Raw genomic sequence first — 21,326 nt, forward strand, 5'->3', positions numbered from 1 at the left:
AAGTTGAGCAATTGTTTTTTGTTGTGGCTTACTTCGTTGCACTGTGTTGCGGTGTTTGGCCCGTGGCGTGGACCAAACATGAGTTATGCGTCGCCAGAGACATGGATATGAACAGCATCGGCATTCACGTCAATGGCTTGAGGCATTGTCAGGGGCAAAGGAGGTACAAGTTTTGGGCAACTGTTTTGGCATTCGAATTGCGGCTTATGCCCATAAATAAGCTTAGGGCAAACTGAGCGGTGGGTGGGGCAGGCGAGGGGTGGCCTCTTGACGTTTGTCAAATCGAACAAATGTGATAGATAATGCGAATGTGATGTGACATTCGGGCCAAAGTTATGGCTACTTACTTAGACAAATGCCGCTTAAATCGCGATGCCAGCTAATAATTCTATTATGTTAACTTATGTGATTTGCTGCCATTTAGGCCAAATTGCATTGAGGCGTGTCTTTTGCTGCCGCTACATCAACATGGCTCCAGTTAAATGAGAATTTAGATCTTTATATGGCCTCTAATGGCAGAGTCCAAGAGTGCATCCGATTCGATTGAATACCCACTCAGCGCTTTGGCGGCCTTTCATTTAATTTAATTAATTAGCTAGCTGAGTAGCTTTAAGCGGTTAGCATATATTTTAATACCCTGTAGTATGTGAGCAGTTTATGATAGGGTATGTAGCATCTAGTTTGAAGAGGAACGCCATCAGCTTGTAGAGCTCAATACTATTACAAAATAGAATTGCTGGAGTAGAATGTAATATCCGTGAGAACATAGCTTTTTACAACCTATCCGAAAAGTTATATATCTCATGTCAGATTTAGTTATAGGGTATATTTTTCTCCGGCAAAGCGAGCTCGAGTACTCTTGCTTATTTCTGGGATTTCTTCTTCTAAGGCTGTTTGTGGAGTGTGCGGCGTGTGATGAACATTTCCGCTGAAGTTTGCATCTAGCAGGTTGCTGTTGTTGCTGGCTGCAATCAAAATTAATTAAGGCACACACAAAATGCAACCTGCCAAGACATTTTGCATGCGCAGCTTCCCTGCCCCTTTTAGCATAGACTCTTTATGGCTTTTTACCGCTGTGGCCGCTGTTGCTGTTGCACCTGCAACTCAACGTTGTGTCTTTGTCTTGACATGGAGATTTTGCCACCAGCAGCGAATGCAGCGACTGCAGCGTCTTTGCTGCCAGCTGCAACTTGGCCTAGCGTTGCTCAAGTCGCGCATAATTAAAAGTGGAAAAACAGTTTAAACTGGCCAGTAATTGGCTCGATCTAAGCGAAAAGCCATCTATCAGCAAATCGTGTTGCCATAGCTCCCCTGTGTGTCATCCCATCCGTTTGCGCCTCAAGTTAAGCTGAATGGTGGCCATTTCGTGAGCGCCTGCCAAAACTTACCAAACAACTGGTTTTATTTTTTTTTTGGTAGTTACAAGAAAATATATGCTAAAAAGTTTATTCGTAATTGGGCAGTTTCAACTGGCTGCTTATTAGCTAACTTTGCTAACAATTTTGTGTATATTATTGTAAGCCAACTTACTTGAGAACTTTCTACTTTACTAGAATTTTAGCTGCAGTTATTACAAATTGTAGCACAAGAAACTTTATGTTTCGTATATCTACTTACATCATTCAGCCAATGATGAAGACTCAATGTGTGGTATAAATTCTGTCTTGGCATATAATTGCCTTTGTTTATTGTAGTGATATGAAGTCGGTTTTACATACCATAAATTTTTGTTTTTAAATGCACGTTTCACTGATCCTTAAGTCGCCTGCTAAATGATGATCGCAGTGATTGAAAATAATCACCATTTAACAGAAGTTGTTCCCTTCACACAATCATCAAATAGCTATAAAAATCACAAAACGATGTCAGCAGCAGAACTTTCCCAGGCTGAAAGCCAAGAGAAGAAACAGAGAGAGAAGGAATATCATGCAAAGTGAAATATATAATGAGCATAATGTAGGTGCTCAGGCACGATGATAATGATAGTGTGTGTGTGTGTGTGTTACTCTGTGCCACGACACCTGAGAGCAGGAGCTTGACAACGGGACAGCCCGAGTGAAATTTGAGAAATGTGCAGAGTAATTAAATGCAAAGCTTGAAGCGCGACAGCCGAGTCTCTCAGATGCAAAAAGATAATGCATAATTGTGCAAGACAAAAGGAAATGGCAGCAAATGGAAATGCAGCCAGAACATAGCAGAGGAGCATGCAAAATATGAGCAGAGAAAAATCTAAGCGCTTGCTCGCTTACTTGCTTGCTTGGTTGTTGCCAGCAGCCAGCAGCTAAAACGGCGTCCAAATTAATGACTGAGTTTCACATGGCTAAGACAGAGGCAGCAACGGGAGCAGCAGCAGCAGCAGCAGCGGCTGAAAAGCAGCAAATGCAGACAATTGGCCATGAGTGTTCTGCATGTGTGTTTGTGTGAAAGTGGAGGAGCTGCTGCTACAATTGCAGATAACTACAATACACGATACAAGTGGCCAGATACAAAATAGAACAAGAGCAGCAGCAAGAACAATAAAAACAACAGCGTGTAATGAATGCGTGTAGGAAGCGAACAGTCGAGACGAGACGAGACGAACAAGTGACTGGCGCTTCGATTCACTTGCTACAGATGCACACACAACAAAATGAAAATGGAAGGTAATAAACGGGAGTGCTTGACAGAGAGATTCCCTACAGCAAACTAGAGAAATCAGATCATGCTAAGATCATGATAAGGTGAATAAAGTGTAGATAAGATAATGAGAACAATATATTGAAACTTTATACTGCAAATATCAAAATGTATTATACAGATAGATAGTTGAGATAGATAAACAGATGATTATTTATCACAATATATATAGTCGTAACTGTTTTGTGGTTGGTACTTAGAAGTTATATAAAGTAGTTGAATAGAAGTATATCATTGATGATTAAAGACTCCTTCAATAGTATCTTTAAGATATTTGTCTGTATATGAAGGCAATTTCATAAAAGGAGTGCATTTTAGTGCTTTCTAATGTTCTATTATGAAAGATGTTTAATAGAGACTGTGTTGTTTGCATCTTTAAGATGCTGAATTGATATATCAAACATATAAATAAAATTTCTTTTTGCTTTAATGAGTTTCGTTTAAAGCTTTGAAAAGTACACAAAACTAAATTTAATTTTTAGAATAGTTTAAAATACCTTCTTAATCAGTTATTTACAGGGCATAGCTGGCAAGAGTTGCAACAGCGAGTGCGCTATTTTCAAAGCAAACTTTACGTAATTGTAAATGAGGAATGTTGCCAGCAGATGCCGCCCACGCGAACTATCTTTTAATTCGTTTGAGCTACGAACAGGTGCCAAGAATGACGCGCCACAAAGTAACGTATACAGAACTTAAAGTCTAATAACCGTTACAGCTCTTTGGCTCCAAATGGCGAACGCTTGGGGAGCACTTAAAGGCTCTGGAACGAGTCTCCTTTCTGCGCCTTTGTCTGCAACGAGCACACTGTAAATATGTTTTGGCAAAACTGTATTTAGGTTAGCGATTGCTCAAAAATGTATGAAAGAGCCAAGGGACGACGGGTGAGGGGGTCGTAGTAGGGTTTGCTATTAAAGTTGACTGGCAAGGGAGTAGTTTATGCAGCCCAAACTCAAGTTATTTAAAGTGGATTCATTTTTAATTGTGAGTGTGCGCCTTGCACTGCAGGCAGTGTACAAGTTGTACAACACTGAGAGAAAATGCTGAGAAGAAGACATTTCACAATGAAGAGCATTGGAACGGGAATAATCAATGACATTGGAGGCAGTGTTTCATTAATATTTCATCTATTACAATAAAATTTAGAACATTTGGTTTCTCTCAGTGCAGAAGCTCCTGAGGAAGTTGTCGGCAAACTTATTATTTATGGCAGCCAAGTCTATTCATCTAGCAGGTATTTAAAGCAGGCCACCCACTCAAGTTGCTTTTCTGTAGCTTGGGTAAAATATGGCCAGGCCAAGTGGCCAAGTGGCTAAGAGTGGAGGCTTGTGAGCGGCTTTCACGTTACGGAAGTTGAGCTGTTGAGTGGGCGAAAGTGGTGCAATTGGCTGCTAGTGCAGATGTTGGCCAAGAGTTGTCATTGTACAAATTGCATTTTAATGCCAATGAGAAAACTCATAAATACATTAAATCAACGATTAAATCGCTTGGACAAGCTGTAGCAAATTCCACTAAACTTTCATGGAATTGTCTTTAAATTAATTTCAAATTAATTTACACTCTTTACAAAGTGAAAGGGAGTATATTGAATGTTAGCAACTGTTTACTTTAATCGACTAAAGAAGCTAACAGTTTGACAGATACTGCTCCATACAGCTTAGCGTTTAAAGGTTTAAAGGACAAAGCTCTTGACCGTTTTCCTATGAAGTGCTGCTCAAACTGTGCCTGTAAAGTCCCTTCTCTTATACTTTTAATGAACGCTGCCAGCTGGCGCTTTTCGCGGCTGCTTAAAGCATCATCTGCTGTGTTCCCACAATTATAATAAAAATTATATGTATGTATTTATTAAAATTGCGCTCACGATATATTGAGAATTGCAATTTGCTAAACGGTCCTCAATGGGCCAAGCAATCGACGATGGATGCAGAGCGATATGCCACACGAAATCCATCCAATTAAATGTGACCGAATGCAACACGCTCGGCACCTTGCCACAAAACGTTGAGCAAATATGAAACCTAAAGATCTGCTGCAATTTCAGCAACAACAGCAACAAAAACAACAACAGCAATAATCAAGAGGCAACCCGTTAGTGGAGGCGACATGTTGACGATGATATGCAAAGTGCAGCTGTAGGGCAGAAGAGGGGCTGGTGTGTGCATGCAGAAAAATAAAAAACAAAAGGCGCACATGTGGCACCAAAACATGCTGAGCGATGGTTGACAGAGAAGCCAAGGCAGAGTGTACGGGACGCGAAGGGAGGGGGGCTGTGGCAGCAGCGACTGTCACTGTCACGTGGGAAATTTTCAAGTTCAAAGCAATTTTCCAAAGCAGAAGCAACTGTAAAAAGCGAAGAAGGCAACAGTTGCAACTGCAACAGCAACAAGAAGAGGAAGAGAGCTACAACAAAGCGTGCACTCACGTGAGGCTGATATTAATCGGCTTTTGGAATCGTGCGGCGGCCCAACGTGGAGGCATAAAATGCCAACACAGACAAGGCAAATACTTGAAGCCAATTCTAATACACTTGGACAAATGCTGTTGCTGCTGCGGAAGCGACTGGTAAACAGGTTGACAACAACAATAACAATGAGTGCTGCAAATGCAACAAAAATACCAAACAAACAATTACAGCAGTCGATATCTAGAGATGAGCACATAACAAGCACGAAAGAATCACGACAGTTGAGGCATTAGTAAATGAGCTGTAGAGTAGTTGGGGAATATAGAGGAGTAGATGAGTAGAGGAGTAGAGGAGTAGAGGAGTAGAGGAGTAGAGGAGTAGAGGAGTAGAGGAGTAGAGGAGAAGAGGAGTAGAGGAGTAGAGGAGTAGAGGAGTAGAGGAGTAGAGGAGTAGAGGAGTAGAGGAGTAGAGGAGTAGAGGAGTAGAGGAGCAGAGGAATAGTGGAGAGGAGCAAAAGAGTAGAAAAGTAAAAACTTCTGAATACTTATTATTAAAACCGGTATCAATACTATATATTTTGCTTCCCTACACGCTCACGTGAGCTCACACTCGTGTGAATCTCCTCTCTAGAGGAGTTAGAACTCTTGGCCTTCGCGGCAGTTATCCATCACAGCAAGTGGCAGCGGCTCTTCACTCTCGCTGTGGCCTCGGTCTGTGGCTTTTCTCTGCCCCGCCCTGAGATTGCTTGGCTACTGTTTAATGACCACCCCAGCGGGCAGCATACCGTGCGGCATACCAACAGTTAGAATTAATTGACGTTAATAATGTACCGATATCAAGATTTATGCCAAGAGTCTTCATCAGCTAGTGGAGGAGCTAGTGTTCAGTTAAGCTCCATTCTATTCCATTTGCTGGGCCTTCGACTTGACGACAGGTTTGAGTGTTGCGACTTCTCTGCGTCATGTGGCTTGGGCCCAGTTGTGCTCAGTTCAGTGGAGTTTGCGTTGGTCCATTGCAACGGTTCTTCGCCAGGCCCCTGAGCAGCAGAAGCCCCATCAATTTTACAGCTGCTTCTTTGTGTCAGCATTTTGCATTTACCATCTACCATTTCCCATTCTCCATTCACGTTTAATGGAAAAATTTGTGACGATAATCGCAGTTGACAATTTGTCGCATGTTCGGGTCATAATTTAGACGCTGTTGGCTCATAAACATTTGTCAGCCCGATGACTGACGGTTAGATGGAGCTTTATGACCATCAGCTCATCCACACATCAGGCCTGCTGCTGGGGCTGAGGATGTGTGTTGCAAAAAAAAACCTTATCGATAAAGCAAATCGACAGCTGCCCCATAGGGAAACGTCTTGAAATCTGTAAGGGAACCACATTAGATAAGTCTTACAGCAATATACTTACTTGACTGACTGATTGCTAGTTATGATTATAAGTTACCGACTGACAGTCTGATGATTAAATAATTATATCATTAAATATAGTATACAGAAGTATACAGTAGTTGATCTTGAGGAAAACTTTTCTCTAGTCTTCAAATAAAAGATTTCAACGACAGAGTCGAATACTCGATGATCAATTGCGCAAAATGAAAAACTTTTATTTCTTAAAGTGGTCTGAAGTCTGGTGTAAAGCAATTAACTGAGAATAAAGATATTCATTGCTTACCTTCAGTTGAGGCCAGACTTTAAATGACCATAAACATGTCTCGCTCGTGACATCTGTGTAGCTTGTTATGTTTTGCCAAGAAGTAGTCCTTATTGTTCGACTTTGAAGGCGTGTCGTTTGCCCTGAATATAGCTACCGTTTCTAGTCCTAAAAGTCGAGTATAGTAAGTCTATGAACAGCTCTGGACGGCCTAATAGAATCTGTAGACGCTGGACGTGGCAAGATTGCATTTCCATGCACGCGGGCACGTACCAAATCGCAATGGGTCATAAAAAAAGTTTACGATGGCACACAAAAACTTCAACGAGTTGCACACCTTAATGTGTCCACAAAGGAGAGGCGGCGGTAAGTCTCCGTCAAGGGGGGTAATTAAAAAGAACTTAGCACATGGTCGCGACACGAGCGATAAATGCAAAGAGCAGCTGTCAAGTGCCAGGTTCCAGCACAGAGAGTTCATAAATGTCAAGTTCAGGGTTATAAGCAAAAACTGCAGAAGAAGAAGAAAAACATAAACAAAGACAGACACGTAATGCCCACATCATAGAGAGGGGGGCAGGGGTCAGTGCTTTTTTAAATGCGACTTGGCCCAGTCAAAGTTAATGTGCCCAGCGGCAACAACACATTAAAAACTACAATGAAATGCGTAATTAATTCGAGGCACTGCATCTTAATCGCCTTCGCTCTGCTCTACACTTCCCTCCTCGTTTCTTCGATAACTTGTCGCTGATGGCTTGTGAGAATCGCCTCGGCATTTGGGTCCCCCTCTATGAGAACTTTAAGTTGATTTAATGAGATTCTTTTTTTTTATATCTGTATTCCTCTTCTTCTTTTTGCTCGCGAAAAACGATTCAATTTTTATGTAAACAAGTTCAATGAGCCCGGGAGGGGCAAGGGCGGTGCTATATAACAGATTTTAACCAATTAAAAACTAATGAAGCCACATGACTTGATTAGGTTTTATAACCAGAAAAGACAAGCCAATAGTTATGTGTTTTTTTTTAACAATGTATTTAAATAAGTTCTGTTTAGAAATAAAGAAAAATTGGCTGGCTTAAAGATGGCAAGAAAGAAAGTTTATATGGGAGAAGGAGCAAAAATTTATTTCTAATTGATTGATTATAAATCAGCTAGACTACATAATCTAGATCTAGCCAAGAAGTAAACGGTGACTAGAAAGAGTTAGACGGGCTGACTTTGGTTGACTGATTAAGCACATTTTTAACCAATCCATAGTCAAGTGAATATCTCCAGTAAAATATATTCAATTTTTCGACATTTGTGTTTCCTTAAAGGGGGAAGAACAAACTAGCCTTAAGCCTACCACTTGACCAGCTTTGGCCACACAACTGGTCCCATCGAAATTCATTTATAATGACCATAATGTGTGAGAGTAACTCGACATTTTACCGTTTGGGTCTTATGGCCATATAGCAGCTGTAGCTTCAACCATATGAGGAGACGTAGCTGCGTCTTGTGAAGAAATAATAAAAATAAGCGGCTTAACTTGAGCCCAAATGCAAAACCTGCGTAATCAAAATGCATGTAATTTGAGTTTAATGAGTGTCAAAGTTATTAAAAATCATTTGTTGACCACATTTGGTTAGCTATAAAAACTGAAAAGTTGGCCAAAAGCGTTTACGAGTGCTTTTTGCCTAGCCATATTTGGCAGTGATTGCAGCCTAATTACACACGTCAAGTGTTGAATGTGTGTGTATCTGTGTGAATGTTACTGTGTTAGCTGTTAATTATTATCTATGTAGTTGAAGCTGAGGCTGCGGCTGCTGCTGCGGTTGTGGCTCTGGTTTTGCCTGTGGCTGTCACACGCAACTTATGGCTAACACTTTTGCCAACCCAAGATGTGCCACACTCAACGAGTATTTACATAACACTAGTCGAACTACTACTCCTCAAGCCCATTTTAAAGATTGAGTGATTGAGTGATTGAGCGATTGAGCGATTGAGCGACTGGGCTCAAATGGCACTGAACGAGGTGACTTTATAAAGTTGTTCGGTGTCAAATGCAAACAGCAACAAACACGCTGATTACAAACTGACAACGCCACTGTGGCTATAAATAAGAAAAGCCTAGGTAAACTAATGCCAGCCTAAGCTCTTGTCGCTTTGTAAATACCCTATGTTTGTTTTTAGATAGTATCAAAAGCTGCTTACTTCTGAGCTTTTGGACGAAAACTCGTTATTGTTTATAATCAGCATTCAATTACATTTCTAATAAAGTAAATTACGGTTTCAGCTGACTTCTGGTTAACTTTTTAACTTGCTAACACGTAGTTTCCCGTAATTTTAAAGTTTTTATTTAAAATGTTGCTCATTCAATTGAATTGTTGTTGCGCTTCAAAATCGAACTCGAACCCTGAAAAAGAGTTCAAAAATGAAAGCTTTTTTTCCAGTTTGGGCTTGGGAATATTGGGAAAAATTATGCCTTCAATGAAATTTCACAAAGTTCTTGAGGCATTTTCTAAAACTTTTTTCTAGTCTTTACCTACCTCTGGTAGGTATCAATTCTGTCTCTTTTACTTTTACAAATCTTTGCACTACTATTTATTGTATAATTGTAACTTATTGTAATTGTAGGAAAAATAAAGAAATGATATGCATGCAACCTCCCCCTTTTTCCACACACCCAATACGAAACACCCAACTTCTGTATTTCAGTATTCATACTGCTAGTTGGCTACTATATATATTGCAGATATATAGATTAAACAGCTTGGACTGGGCATTGAGGGCTAGTCGTCAGTCAATAAATCAATCAATCAGTCACTCATGCATTCAGCTAGTCTACTGCCCCGCTCAGCTGAAGTGTATTTCTATTGGCTGCACGTTAATTTGCCCGCAAGTAAAGACATTTGCTGTTATTTTTGCTAGCGCGAAAATTTGTTAGCCGTTGCTGCCAATTGGCATGCAATTTTCATTCGGCTGTGGGCGTTCTTCAACACTGCACACGTGTGCTCAGTGTGTGTGTGTGTTGTGTAGCCACCCACAGATCTATACGCAACACTATGCTAAGCTCTTTTTAGGAGGAGGGGCAGGCGTCTGTGCATTGAGTTGGTTGTCGTTTGCGTTTTTGCTGGTTTTGCTGCTGCGTCTGCTGTTCACATGGCGTATGATTGATGGCCCTGCAGCCAGTTTTGTGTAGGGTGAACGCTGAAGCGGGAGGGCCAGTGCCAGACGCAAAATATGAAATTAGCCTTGTTGAAGAGTTTTTTGCGTTTGCTGTGGCTGTTGCTGCAAGCCAAATAAATTACGTTTATCGCTTAAATTGGCAGGGAAAATATTTGCACGTTAAATAGAAATTAAGAAACTGCGAGAAATTGAGCTTTTATCAGCTCTGAACAGTTTTCTTTTAACTGCCTGACACCCATTCAAATTTCTCTGTACAGTTTGAGTAGCATTGCACAGCGGGTCAAGTTGCCTGGCAAAATGTAACATGAGGGTTTTAATAAATAGCTTTGTTGTTTTTGTTTATTTATTTTTTTTTTTTTTTGCATTTTAATGGCTTTTGATTTCATTTATTGTATATTTCTTTTAATGTTTTTACGAATGAGTGTGAGCGCATGTGTGTGCTGTGTGTTAACTGTCTGTCGTTTGTTTTTAGCCGAGCTGCACTTAAACCGGTCGAAGCAGTCGCCACATTTGCATAGAGTTTTGTTCTTTTTTAATCGGCATTTTAATTTATTTCCATTGATTGCAGCAACAAGCTAACATATGAGCCATACTATACTATATATGTATATATATTTATATATCTTGCTCTGTCTCTGACTTAATGGCGTATTTTGTGCGCAGTGACGTAATTCGGCGGCTGAAATTAGTAAGAAATTCGTGTGTGAGTCTCCAGACTGCTACAGCGACTTGGCCATAAAGCTCACCTCAAATTGTGAAACCCAATTGGTTGTACATTTAATCCAATTGGCATTTTGTTTTGCAGTTACAAAATGTTGCTCTAAATTGCATTCTTGCTAACATCAAATTCAATTTTATAATCGGAGCACATTATTTAATTATTTATTTATATATCTACTCTCCTTTTGTGTCTTTCTCTCTCAATCCCTCTATATTTTTTCCCGCTTTCTCTATCTATCTGTCATTCCGTCTTTATACCTCTCCCTCTTTTCATATAGTAAAGAAACTTTTGTTGCATCAATATAATATTTATGGTTATTCATTTAGCAATGTTTAAGTAGTCGTATACTTAATTTATTAATTAGTTACATACATAAATAAGTTAGTCAATTCAAAATCGGTGGGAATGAAAATAAAAAAAAATAAATTAAAACCTAAATTTTATGGTGTAGTTTATTTTCTAAAATTGTTGTTAAAACACCACAGCGCATGTGGTTTATTGGTTTACATTTTTTTGCAAATGCGTTTCTACCTATAAAAAAGTTAGCTTTCATGTCCAAACTTTTTGAATGCTCTTTTTCGAAACAGCCGAAACAACAATCAAACAATTTCAATCAATTGATGTCCGCCCGAGTTGTCAGTGGCAAAAGAGAGTTTTTTGTTTCTACGGAATTTGCCTGTGTTTGAGGCAAGCAAAGGAGGAAGTCGAGCGCGGTTTTGGTACTCAAGTTTAGTGTAATTTGCTGTGGTTCCTGCCATCAACTAAACTGTAATCAATCCAAAAATAATTTAGGTATTCCCCGCAGGCAGCTAGACAAAGAATTCAGCTCGAGGGAATTCGGACCGACAGTCAGAAGGGTTAAGGGCAACTAGCGTCGGGGCCACATATGTGTGGCCGCTAGCTTGGCTAACCGCATGGGTCAGAGTTAATTTTCTTATTGTATTAGTTTCATTCTCTCTCTCAGACTCGCTTGCTCTCCAGCTCTGTCTGCAGTTTGTTGGGCATATAATGATGCCACTTGATTGAAAATGAACGTGACTGGAAAACAAGTTTTGGGTTCTTTTTTGTATTTCTTAAGATTTGTTTTGCTGCTGTTGCTGCTGCTGCTGTTGTCGTTGTTTCCTCTTCTCTTTGGCAGCTGCCTTGAATGAAAATACAAAAAATAGTGAAATAAATTAGCCAAGAAACTTTGACATTGCCATAAACTTGAGCGACATGTTTTGCTGTGTTTACAGCACAAAATCCAATCCGAGTTTCCAGTTGCTGCGCAGTTGAAAGGCTCAAAGCGAAATTGCATTTAATATTATTTAATTAAAGTGTGCGCGTTTCTCGAATTCCAGATGAGAAACGGCGAGCGCAGTCGGTCGCTCCTTAGTGGCCTGCTCCACGTTTTCTAACAGAATTATGTGCGCATTTCCGTTTCCGGTGCGCACAGCAGTGCACCACAGAATGCTCGCGTAAACAAAATGGCGATTCGATTTGCAAAGCAACAAACTGAACAGTGGGGAAATATGACCAAAGTGCAATATTTCTTACTCTAGTCTGCGGCATCGTCCGAGTCAAAGTTCAGCGTTACAGATACAGCTCAATGTTGTCTGGTGTCGAAAGTCCGTTACTCCTACTATAGATAAGATAGTGCTCTGTAGCAGAGCTGGTGCTGTTTAATTGAAACTACCTGAGTTAAAGTAATTGTAAGGCAGCCTCGAATTTTAAACATTTATATTGAAACTGCGAAATCCAGGGAAGATAATCTAAGGTCAGTGTATAAGAAGCTAAGATAACTGAGCTCAAAACAGATTCTTAGCATTCCTATTCTTGTCCCACTGTGCAACTAGCCGACAAAAATGGCTGTGCATTTATTAAGTCGGGGGAGGATGGGCGTGGCTGCCTTGTTGCAGTTATTTGTTGGCAATTTGGTGCCGCGTTGCCAAGGCAAACAATGCGCAACATCCGAGAAGATTGGTAGCCAACCCCTACAGCAGCAGCAGCAGCAGCAACAGCAGTGGCAGACTCAGCCTCATTTAAAGCATCGTCATTAAAATGACAAAAGTAATTTGCTTTAAAGCTGTACGCAATTTAAAATATGCATGCGCTGTGCATCTGTACTGTGCCACACACTCGTGACATTTAGTTGCACATTGACCCAGAAATCAGACTGAGCCCCTTGGGCTGATGTCAGTCCATCAATCCATCAGTCCATCAGTCAGTCACTCAGTCAGGGAACTAATTTCCATAAAAATCCATTCGATGTGGCATAATTTCCGCTGAGTGTCTTTCGAGTGTGCCACGAACTCTGGCGCAGCTGCATTTTGTGTGGGGCATTAGGCTAGGGCAAGGCACTCTTCAGACTTTGTTCTTTAGACTTTTTGCCAAATTTCGTTGGCTGTCAGAAAGTGTCACAAATACTTAAGCTGAACTGTGCGACAAGCGGGAGCACTTGAGTGCAGTCACAGCTCAGATGCGGCTCAAGTGGGCGTTGGGGTTGTCTAAAATTTAAGAGCTTAGCGTGTTTTACAACCTGGCTCTAACTTTTCCAACTCAGTTGTAAAGTCTGGTCCATAAGTGTGGATTATGTATGTAAGACTTGTATGAACAAAGTCACTTGATACGGAACAAACTTTAGATGCTATAAATATTGAAGATGATTCAACATGATTGTGCACTTGGATAACACTGCAGGAAATGTTTTTTGCCAAATACGCCGTCTCTCAGAAGAATTAGAATTGCTTTTCTCTTAGTTCGTTAACCCAAAGCCAAAAGTTAGCAGGACAAGCGAACAAGGTATTTTGTAGTCGATGACTTTTTTACCTGTCGAAACTGTGTGGGTTTGTATAGGGCTTACAGTTTCGCAAAATCAGGAATTGGAAATGCCTCAATGCCACAAATGCAACTTGTCAGGCGTGAAAAGCAAATAACTGTCAGTTGTTTTGGGGGATGAGGGCGAGAATTGGCTGTTGCGCCACCTGGCGGTCGAAACATACATAACTAACTGACAGCTGTCAGGTACAAGCAAAACAATTGGGGCGAAATGACCAGCGCTTCGAGGCAAAGCGGGCCAAGCAGAGCAAACATAAATTTAGATTTGCGCGCATGTCAAAGCGCAAAGGTCAAACATAATTTTTCAATCAAAGTCAACATAGAAAAGGGGATCCAAGCCGAAATGGATTTGTGCAAAATTATGCGCTTTAAGTGAAAAATCGCAGCACTTAGTTGTCATGGAAATTGCCATAATGTGCAATTGTTGTTATTTGTTGCTATTTGTTGTTGTTGTTGCAGTGTTTGTTGGTGTGGCGGTTCGCACCATAATTGCGATAATTGAGTTGTTGCTGCTCTGCGCTATTAATAAATCAGCACAGCGCTTTTTAAATTGCGATTAAAAAAATGTATTGGCTAAGTTGGACAGATAGTTGACGCTGATAGACGGTGAGTCGGAGGTAGTTGTGGGTGGGAAAAGCAAACGTGGGGTTAGCAACTTTTCCAATTAAAAGCGATTGGCCATAAAAAGTGCAGCAACTGTCAGCATTAAACTTTGCGCTAAACCCAAAGATTTTTGTCTGAAATTCAATTCAATTTGGCTTAACAGAGAAACAAAAGAAAAAGAGAAAGACATATATAGATAGAGAGGGCAGTTTTCTTTGTCAAACTTTAAATGCGCTTGTAACTACAGTCGATGGGCAATGTAGCCATGTGCTTAGCCACGGAAATAGGAGTTAAGTAAATATAAATGATAATCCAATATTTCCCAGAATTGGATCTTGTATAGAATTTTATTTATATCTATGTGTAATCAAATTTCAGCTTCCTTTACATCTAATGCTGCGGCTGATAAGATACTTGGCCCACATAAAAAGATTATTGCATAGATACTGTCCTACTGTACTGCCTGCTTTTTTAATTAAGTTGAACGACTTGTGTCCACGTGGCATGCGTAATGCGCGATGTGACAAGTGCTGCTAATTAAAACTTGGCGCCCCAAAACTCTTATCAGTTTATCAGAGCGAGAGAGAAAAAGAGTCGTGACTGCCCCTTAATGCTAGCTCATTAGGCATATCAATTGCCTTTGCCTTTGCCTTTGCCTTTGCCTTGGACATGTTTGATAGCTACGTCCAAGACTTTGAAATTGTTGAGCTATTGATAATTTTCACTTGGTTTTTTGTGTTGTTTTTGATTGACAGGTGGGTGGCCAAGGTGAGCGACTTTTGTTTTCAGTCCACTTGTTTAAATATATTTAATTTATGTATTTCGGCAAAGTGTACGCAGTTTCTTGACCGTGACATCTTTTCAACTGTCGAGTTTTTTTTTTGTGGGTGCACTGAACTAGCTAGAAGTCTGTGTCTGCTCGTGTGTGTGTATGTGCGCTTCCTACTACTTAACAAATAACTCGGTTCACTTTCAAATTAGCTTTCTACTTGAAGGTTCTTGAACATTACTTATTTCTGGTTTAGAAATAGGTCGACTGAAACTATCTGAAAAACTTGGGCGCAATTTAACGATTTATGAGTCAGATAATTAAATGTTCTATTTGACTTCTTAAGAGTTCTAAGAGCTAATAATTTAGCTGTAGAGATTTGTATAGAAGCAGACTTCTAATTACACTTCTTTTGTACTGTTTGCATAGCTAATATAAAGAAAGCATAGTAAACAAAGCACTATTAATAGCTGGATTTTAGACTTCTAAGAATTGGGTACTGACCATCAGTCAGTCAATCAGATAAATTTATACTGATTGCAGACTTTTGACTTTTCGTTCCAGTCAAAGATGTCGCCCGCAACTTTTTCAGTAAAGTATCCATCTACTAAACTTGAAGCCAATTATTATAACACTGTTATAAAAATGCCCCTCTCTTTGCGAATTGGCACACATTTTCAAGCTGCTGCCATTAATAAAAAAATAGCCTTCCAGTTTTTCTCGCTCTTGAGGTTAGCGTGTGAATTTAATTTGTGCATAATTGCAGCAACTGCAACTGCTGCCGCCATAAAATGTCAATATCAGAGAGTAATCTGCAGCAGCAGCAGCAACGACTGGGAATGTTGAATGTGCCAGCTTTTTGCCCGCCTTGGCAATTTATGGGGCTTTCGGGGAAGTGTTTGTACGACTGACACAATGACAGCGACCGATTGACAGACCGCCTGACTGCCCAAAGCGGGGGAGAGGCGCTGAGCAAGAGGTCTGAAAAAAGTAAACCAATTTACAAATTAAGTTTTTTTACGTCAAACGAATGCTGTGTGACAACGCATTTGACGTCTTGTGTGGTTACTTAAGCAGTCAAAACAGACACAGACTCGGCTCTAAGAGTTGCTACACTTAGAGAAAAATAGTCCCATTGAATTGAACCAAATTTACAAAAATAAGAATTTATACTTCATTAGCTTCATATCTTTAAGAAAATTAGCAATGCTCTTATCCAACTATTTCTCATCCTCTCTCTACAGCATGATGTACATTCCAACTGGTAGGCTGTCAAGTGAACGGAAGGGCCATAAGGAAGTGTCCACGCGAAACGATTTTCAGTTGATGGCAGCGGGCAGCTCAATCAAATAAATGTTCAATTGATAACATTTTCGAGATATCAACAAAAAATTCGAACTGCAAATAAAATTAATCTGACAAAAGAATAAACAAAAAACCGAAAAACTTGCCTTGAGCCAAGTATTTTTTTTTCACTGTGACGCTGTGCGCGAAAAGCCGTCAAAATTACGACGTATCACCCACCCACGCCCAAAGTCAAACAGAACCCGGCCAATATGGACAGCACGTCCGGGCCGGGTGCGTTTGACGATGAGCCGCCGCCGGAGCCACGGGATGGCTGGCTACTGGTGCGCATCCATGTGCCGGAGCTGAATGTCTACAAGTGTCTGCAGTTCCCATCGGAGCGACTCGTCTGGGATGTCAAGCAGCAGGTGCTGGCCTCTTTACCAAAGGTAAGTTCATGCTTCTTCCACTCTCCCCCAAGTTATAGACAACCTGATCAACCCGCATGCGACGCATCAAGCATGACAGCCAGAAAGTCATGTAAATAGAAAGTTGTGAAAGAAAACCCGTCAATGTATTGCCGACAACTTCCCCAATAAGTACTGTTCCCATTTGCCAATAGAATTATCCAATAACCCGTCGTACTCGCATCTCATCAAAAATATCGAGAAAACGAAAACTATTGTAATATATCTGCTTCGCGACTCAGTTTAATTAATTACAGACAATTCTGATATTTCACATACGTAATTTGTATTATAGCAACTATATCAAAAGGAAAAAAAAACAGCTCCAACGGAAGAATTTAGTTATTTAATGTTCAGATGTACGTATGGGGCAGTTCATCATCGTAGGCATAGCGCAGTTCCGAGAAGTAGGAATATATGATAATCCATGCATAGATTAATACAACTGCGAAAATTAGTTTGAATTTAGATGGGTATCAGTTAGCAGTCGGAGACGACGATAAGAGTTCTTACCTATTGTGATGATGAAGAGAATAACTATGACCCAGACAAAGCTATAGACAATCATAGCCAGTATGTGTACAAAAATGTAGATCGGAGCTAGCACCAAAAACGGTACGAACATCAGCTCGTTATTCTGTAAAAGAAGAAGGAATCAAATAGAATTGGCCTACGAGTATCGAGTGTAAAATAATATATCCAGATCGTCTAACCAAAGCCAAAATCAAAATATAGCTGCTATCCCAATTAATAAATACTCACGTTGTGCACGCCAATGCAGACCATTGCTGATGCAGCGATGCCGAAGAACGAGAAGACCATGGTAGTCTTTGGTGCTGCAGGAGGTCCGTATGTCTCCCGCTGGTATTCATTGGGGAAGATGCACTCCATCATAAAGGCGCTGCCCAGACATAGGTACACGAACCAGGTCAGGAATATGCAACCTAAGAGTAACGTGCCTGTGCGCAGCGAGAAGCAAAAGCAGCATTTGTTCAGTATTTTTATAAAGTACTTGCAGCGACAAGCCATCCTGGTTAGAATCTTATTGCAAACTAATCAATGTATTTTGTCGCTTGAGGCGTTCTCGAACGTCGCTTAATTTTGAAAGAAACTTTAAATATTTGCAATGAAAATCCAAGTATTATCGTTTAGTAAATACACATAGTTAATGACTGTGCCTTTTTCTCCAATGAATATTAACACATCTGAATACTATTACAATTTTGTAAAAGCCAACTGGATTCCGAAAAATATTAAATGGCTAATGTATGGATTTTATGTCATCAATTAGTTTACATAAAAATGAAGGAAAATTTTGGAAAAACACGTAAAGAATTTATGAATTTAATTTCAGTTCAATGTAGCCGGTATACACGCCAAAAATCGATATTCCCAAAATAACTAATGGAGTAGACGAAATAATACAGTAAAACAATAGAAAATATAGTTTTGACTTAGTCGACTTACATATTATAGTCAGTTGCAATAACGCGCCCGTAATTAAATATTTATAAGTGACCAAATCAATAATGAACATTGATAAATATAATGCGAATATGCCCGAAAAAATGATTGTCCAGAAAAGATAGGCGCATTCTTTTTGCTGACATTAGTCAGTTATTAAAAAACATCTTACGACTATTACATATATATTTTTGTAAATGGGTATAAAGTTATGCCTTACCTTATAGACACCAAAGATCAATATAATTGAAGTGATAATACCGATCATTAAAATTCCCGCCTGCACATAATCCCAGAAATCTGGCTTCGAATCTAGAAAGGGTAGCATAGAAAACAAAATCTATATTTATATACATATATACAGAGGATTGCGTACACTTACAGATGAAAATGCCTCTTTGGCCAAGGAAACCCATTTCGCATAAGAAAAAACAAATGAAGAATATTGCGCTGGATAAGCTGCAAGTGCGCATGGTCACGCAGTGACAATATAACTTGCCGGCCATACTCCACCTCAGATGAACATAAGAAAAATGCTAAGATATATGTTTTGAACGTACCTATATTTGTTTGACTGTGAATGCTGAGCAAAGTTGAGTGAATTAGTGTAAGGGACTGAAATTGGAAACATCAACGGTTGAACAGAACTAAAACATATGATAGTATAATGATCCAAAAATATATGTATACAACTGCAACGGGAAAAAATTTGTTTCATCAAATATGTACTAAGACATCGAGTTGGGTTACTCACCCAGTGAGCACAAGAGCAAACCTATAAGGAAAAAATGCCCATAGTGGATTACAAACAGAAGCCATGCTATTATCTTAGCAACGATGTGAGTACAAGCTAATAGCAGCCAGGGAATTGCGAAAAAATGGAATTTTCTGCAGATTGAAATTGAGATATAAGTTAATAAACAGATGTCTATAAAGTTACAACTGAGAAGCAGGTGCATATACAGATTACATATAAACATTTACAGATAAAGATACTTATTCAGATACTCATACCAATTTAATTATATTAAAGTTAAAGATACACAAAAACAATAACAGATATAATAAAGGAACGTATTATGTGATAGTCATGGATATTATTAAATATACAAAAATGTAATATTTATAGATATTAAGCAAACATATACTTTTTCAGCCTCAAATATGAGAATAGATATAAATAAAGGTATAGATACAGATGTATATATATACAAATGTTTTCAGATACATTTACACATGCACAAACGTAAGCAGATACAAATAAAAATTGCTGTTTCAATTCACACAAACACACACATACAAATAGACATAAAGTCACAGATCTAGCTATGTATTATCTACAGATTAGGGATTATGTTTCTTACACACAGAACGCCAATGATTAAGAAGATGCTGCTTAGCATCAAAATTGCAGATGCTATGAGCACACGAATCTGTACGTCTTCGTCAAGATACGGATTGGCTAGCGCATCTATAAGTCAGACAGACAGAGCTTAAAATCCTATATTTTTAGATAAAGGATATGACGTACGCTTACCTGGCACCTTTTTGTTCAAAATAAGCGCCATTACCAACATAGAGGAGCCATAGATTAGAGTCATGGTCATGGCTATTAAGGCACAGCCGACGCGCAATTTAATGCAGCACAAACATTTCTTGAACATATTGTCGAATATTTGATATAAAAGCTCTGATTACTTGGTTGGAAATATATGAGATTATATTATATATATATGTACTCTATTGTTTTATGTAAAAGCTCGCCATCATCTATTCATGTTTATTAGAACCAATACAAGAATTCGGCCATAACTCTTACATTCTGAAAGTCTATGATAAATGCATTTCCCCATCAATTAATTAAACTCATTTTATTATATAGTTCAACTTTCTTCTGAAATATGAAGCCCGCAGCTGCCACGTGCCCCAGCTGCCACGCCCATGGCCGTGGCCCAGGCCCAGGTTGCTCGCAAACTGGCAGCGCGCAAATTTCAATTGAAGTTCAATGCAAAAGCAATTTCCGACTGCGCGCGAGACAGCTAAAAGGCAGCAAGTCGTGACGATCACCGATCGAGCCGCGCAGATATTGACAATTGAATGACAGTCTGTCCCAAAACAAAAACAAAACAAAAACAAAAACAAAAAAAAAGGAAAAAGAAAATCTAGTCAATCAAAAAGAAACCAGTTTGGAAAAGGGCCAGGAACAAGCGTGATGCAGTTTTCATTTATTTTTTTCTTCCTTTTTTTTTGGCTATAGTTAGGCCTGTGATTTGCAATTAACTTGACACAATGGACAATCAATTGGCAAGCTTCGAATAGTTTAATAACAATTTGTTTAACAAATTGTGGCCAAAACGTTGTCGAGTCGTCGACTGTCTGTCGGTTGGGATCGCTCCGCACCCAATTCAACATCAACAACGGACATGTTGGCTGAACAAACGACCTCCAGCTAATTGCATGGACCGGGTTCACTCAATAAAACAACGACAACAACAGCAACAAGAACGGCAACGTCAACGACAGCTTGTGACATACACAATTCGAAGCGGGCGTCGCATTTGTTTGCTTTTTAAGCAGGGTATGCGGGGGGTTTTCGATTTTTTTTTTGGGGTGTCTGTGTCAAGTGCATTGCAGAGCTGAGCTGAGCTGTTTGCTGGGAACCAAGCGCTAGTTTTGCATAACGGCATGTGGGTGTCCAGCCACATGGCTGCCAATCACACATATGAGAAGCGTGAGTGTCGTGAGTGTGGCTCAAGTCATGACATGGCCAAAAGACTAGCTACAGAGCGAACGTGAGATTGGCCAAGTTGTCGAATTGGAACTTTTCACTTGAAGCCCCATTTAGTTGCCAACAGTTTCTATTTGCGACATAGGAAGGTCAATAGTCTGCTAACACTTATGAATCAGTGGGTTGGAATTTCTCCGATACATTTGTAATAAGCTCAAAAAGATAAGTCAATTTATGAATCAGATAAGATTCTTGATACTTGACATCATATTGTAGATAACATCTGAGGTAAATAGCCTGTCACACAGCCTTTTTCAAGGCTTCAAAATTAAACAGTTTTTGGAATTTGATTCAGAAACTATGCAAAATCATTAGGTCTAGTCAAGGTGGGGAAAATGATTAAGACGGCAATAGGACGAGCTAGAATGAGTGTTTTTGAAGTCAAGAGAGATCTTAGGTATTGTAATACAAAAAAGCCGAGTTCTATTCTAATCTATATTTTTCGCTTCTTAAACGAGTTAGAAAACACATAAACTCAAATTGTAAATTATGTAATCAGCCGAGTCGCGTGTG

The 21,326-nt window shown here is 39.6% G+C and overlaps 2 protein-coding genes across 3 annotated transcripts in view; one reads left to right on the plus strand and one right to left on the minus strand.

The window, feature by feature from the left end:
- The first annotated feature begins 16,010 nt into the window (after positions 1–16,010).
- Positions 16,011–21,326, plus strand: part of LOC111594650 (AF4/FMR2 family member 4) — a 37,129-nt gene continuing 31,813 nt past the window's right edge. Inside the window, exon 1 of one of the 2 annotated variants that reach the window (XM_030222725.1) lies at positions 16,011–16,543. In XM_030222725.1, coding sequence (XP_030078585.1) covers positions 16,367–16,543 — 177 coding nt within the window. In that variant the 5' untranslated portion in view covers positions 16,011–16,366. The remainder of the gene's footprint in view (positions 16,544–21,326) is intronic. The other variant, XM_030222726.1, reaches the window with a different exon arrangement.
- Positions 16,769–17,818, minus strand: LOC111594631. Its single transcript, XM_023308027.2, has 3 exons — positions 17,324–17,818; positions 17,075–17,198; positions 16,769–17,006 (listed from the first exon to the last, which is right to left on the minus strand). The coding sequence occupies exons 1-3, from the start codon at positions 17,588–17,590 to the stop codon at positions 16,915–16,917; spliced, it is 483 nt and encodes a 160-aa protein (XP_023163795.1). The 5' UTR covers positions 17,591–17,818; the 3' UTR covers positions 16,769–16,914.

This window comes from Drosophila hydei, unplaced genomic scaffold, assembly GCF_003285905.1.
Source record: "Drosophila hydei strain 15085-1641.00,03,60 unplaced genomic scaffold, DhydRS2 tig00000060-arrow-pilon, whole genome shotgun sequence".
Classification (NCBI taxonomy): Eukaryota; Metazoa; Arthropoda; class Insecta; order Diptera; family Drosophilidae; genus Drosophila; species Drosophila hydei.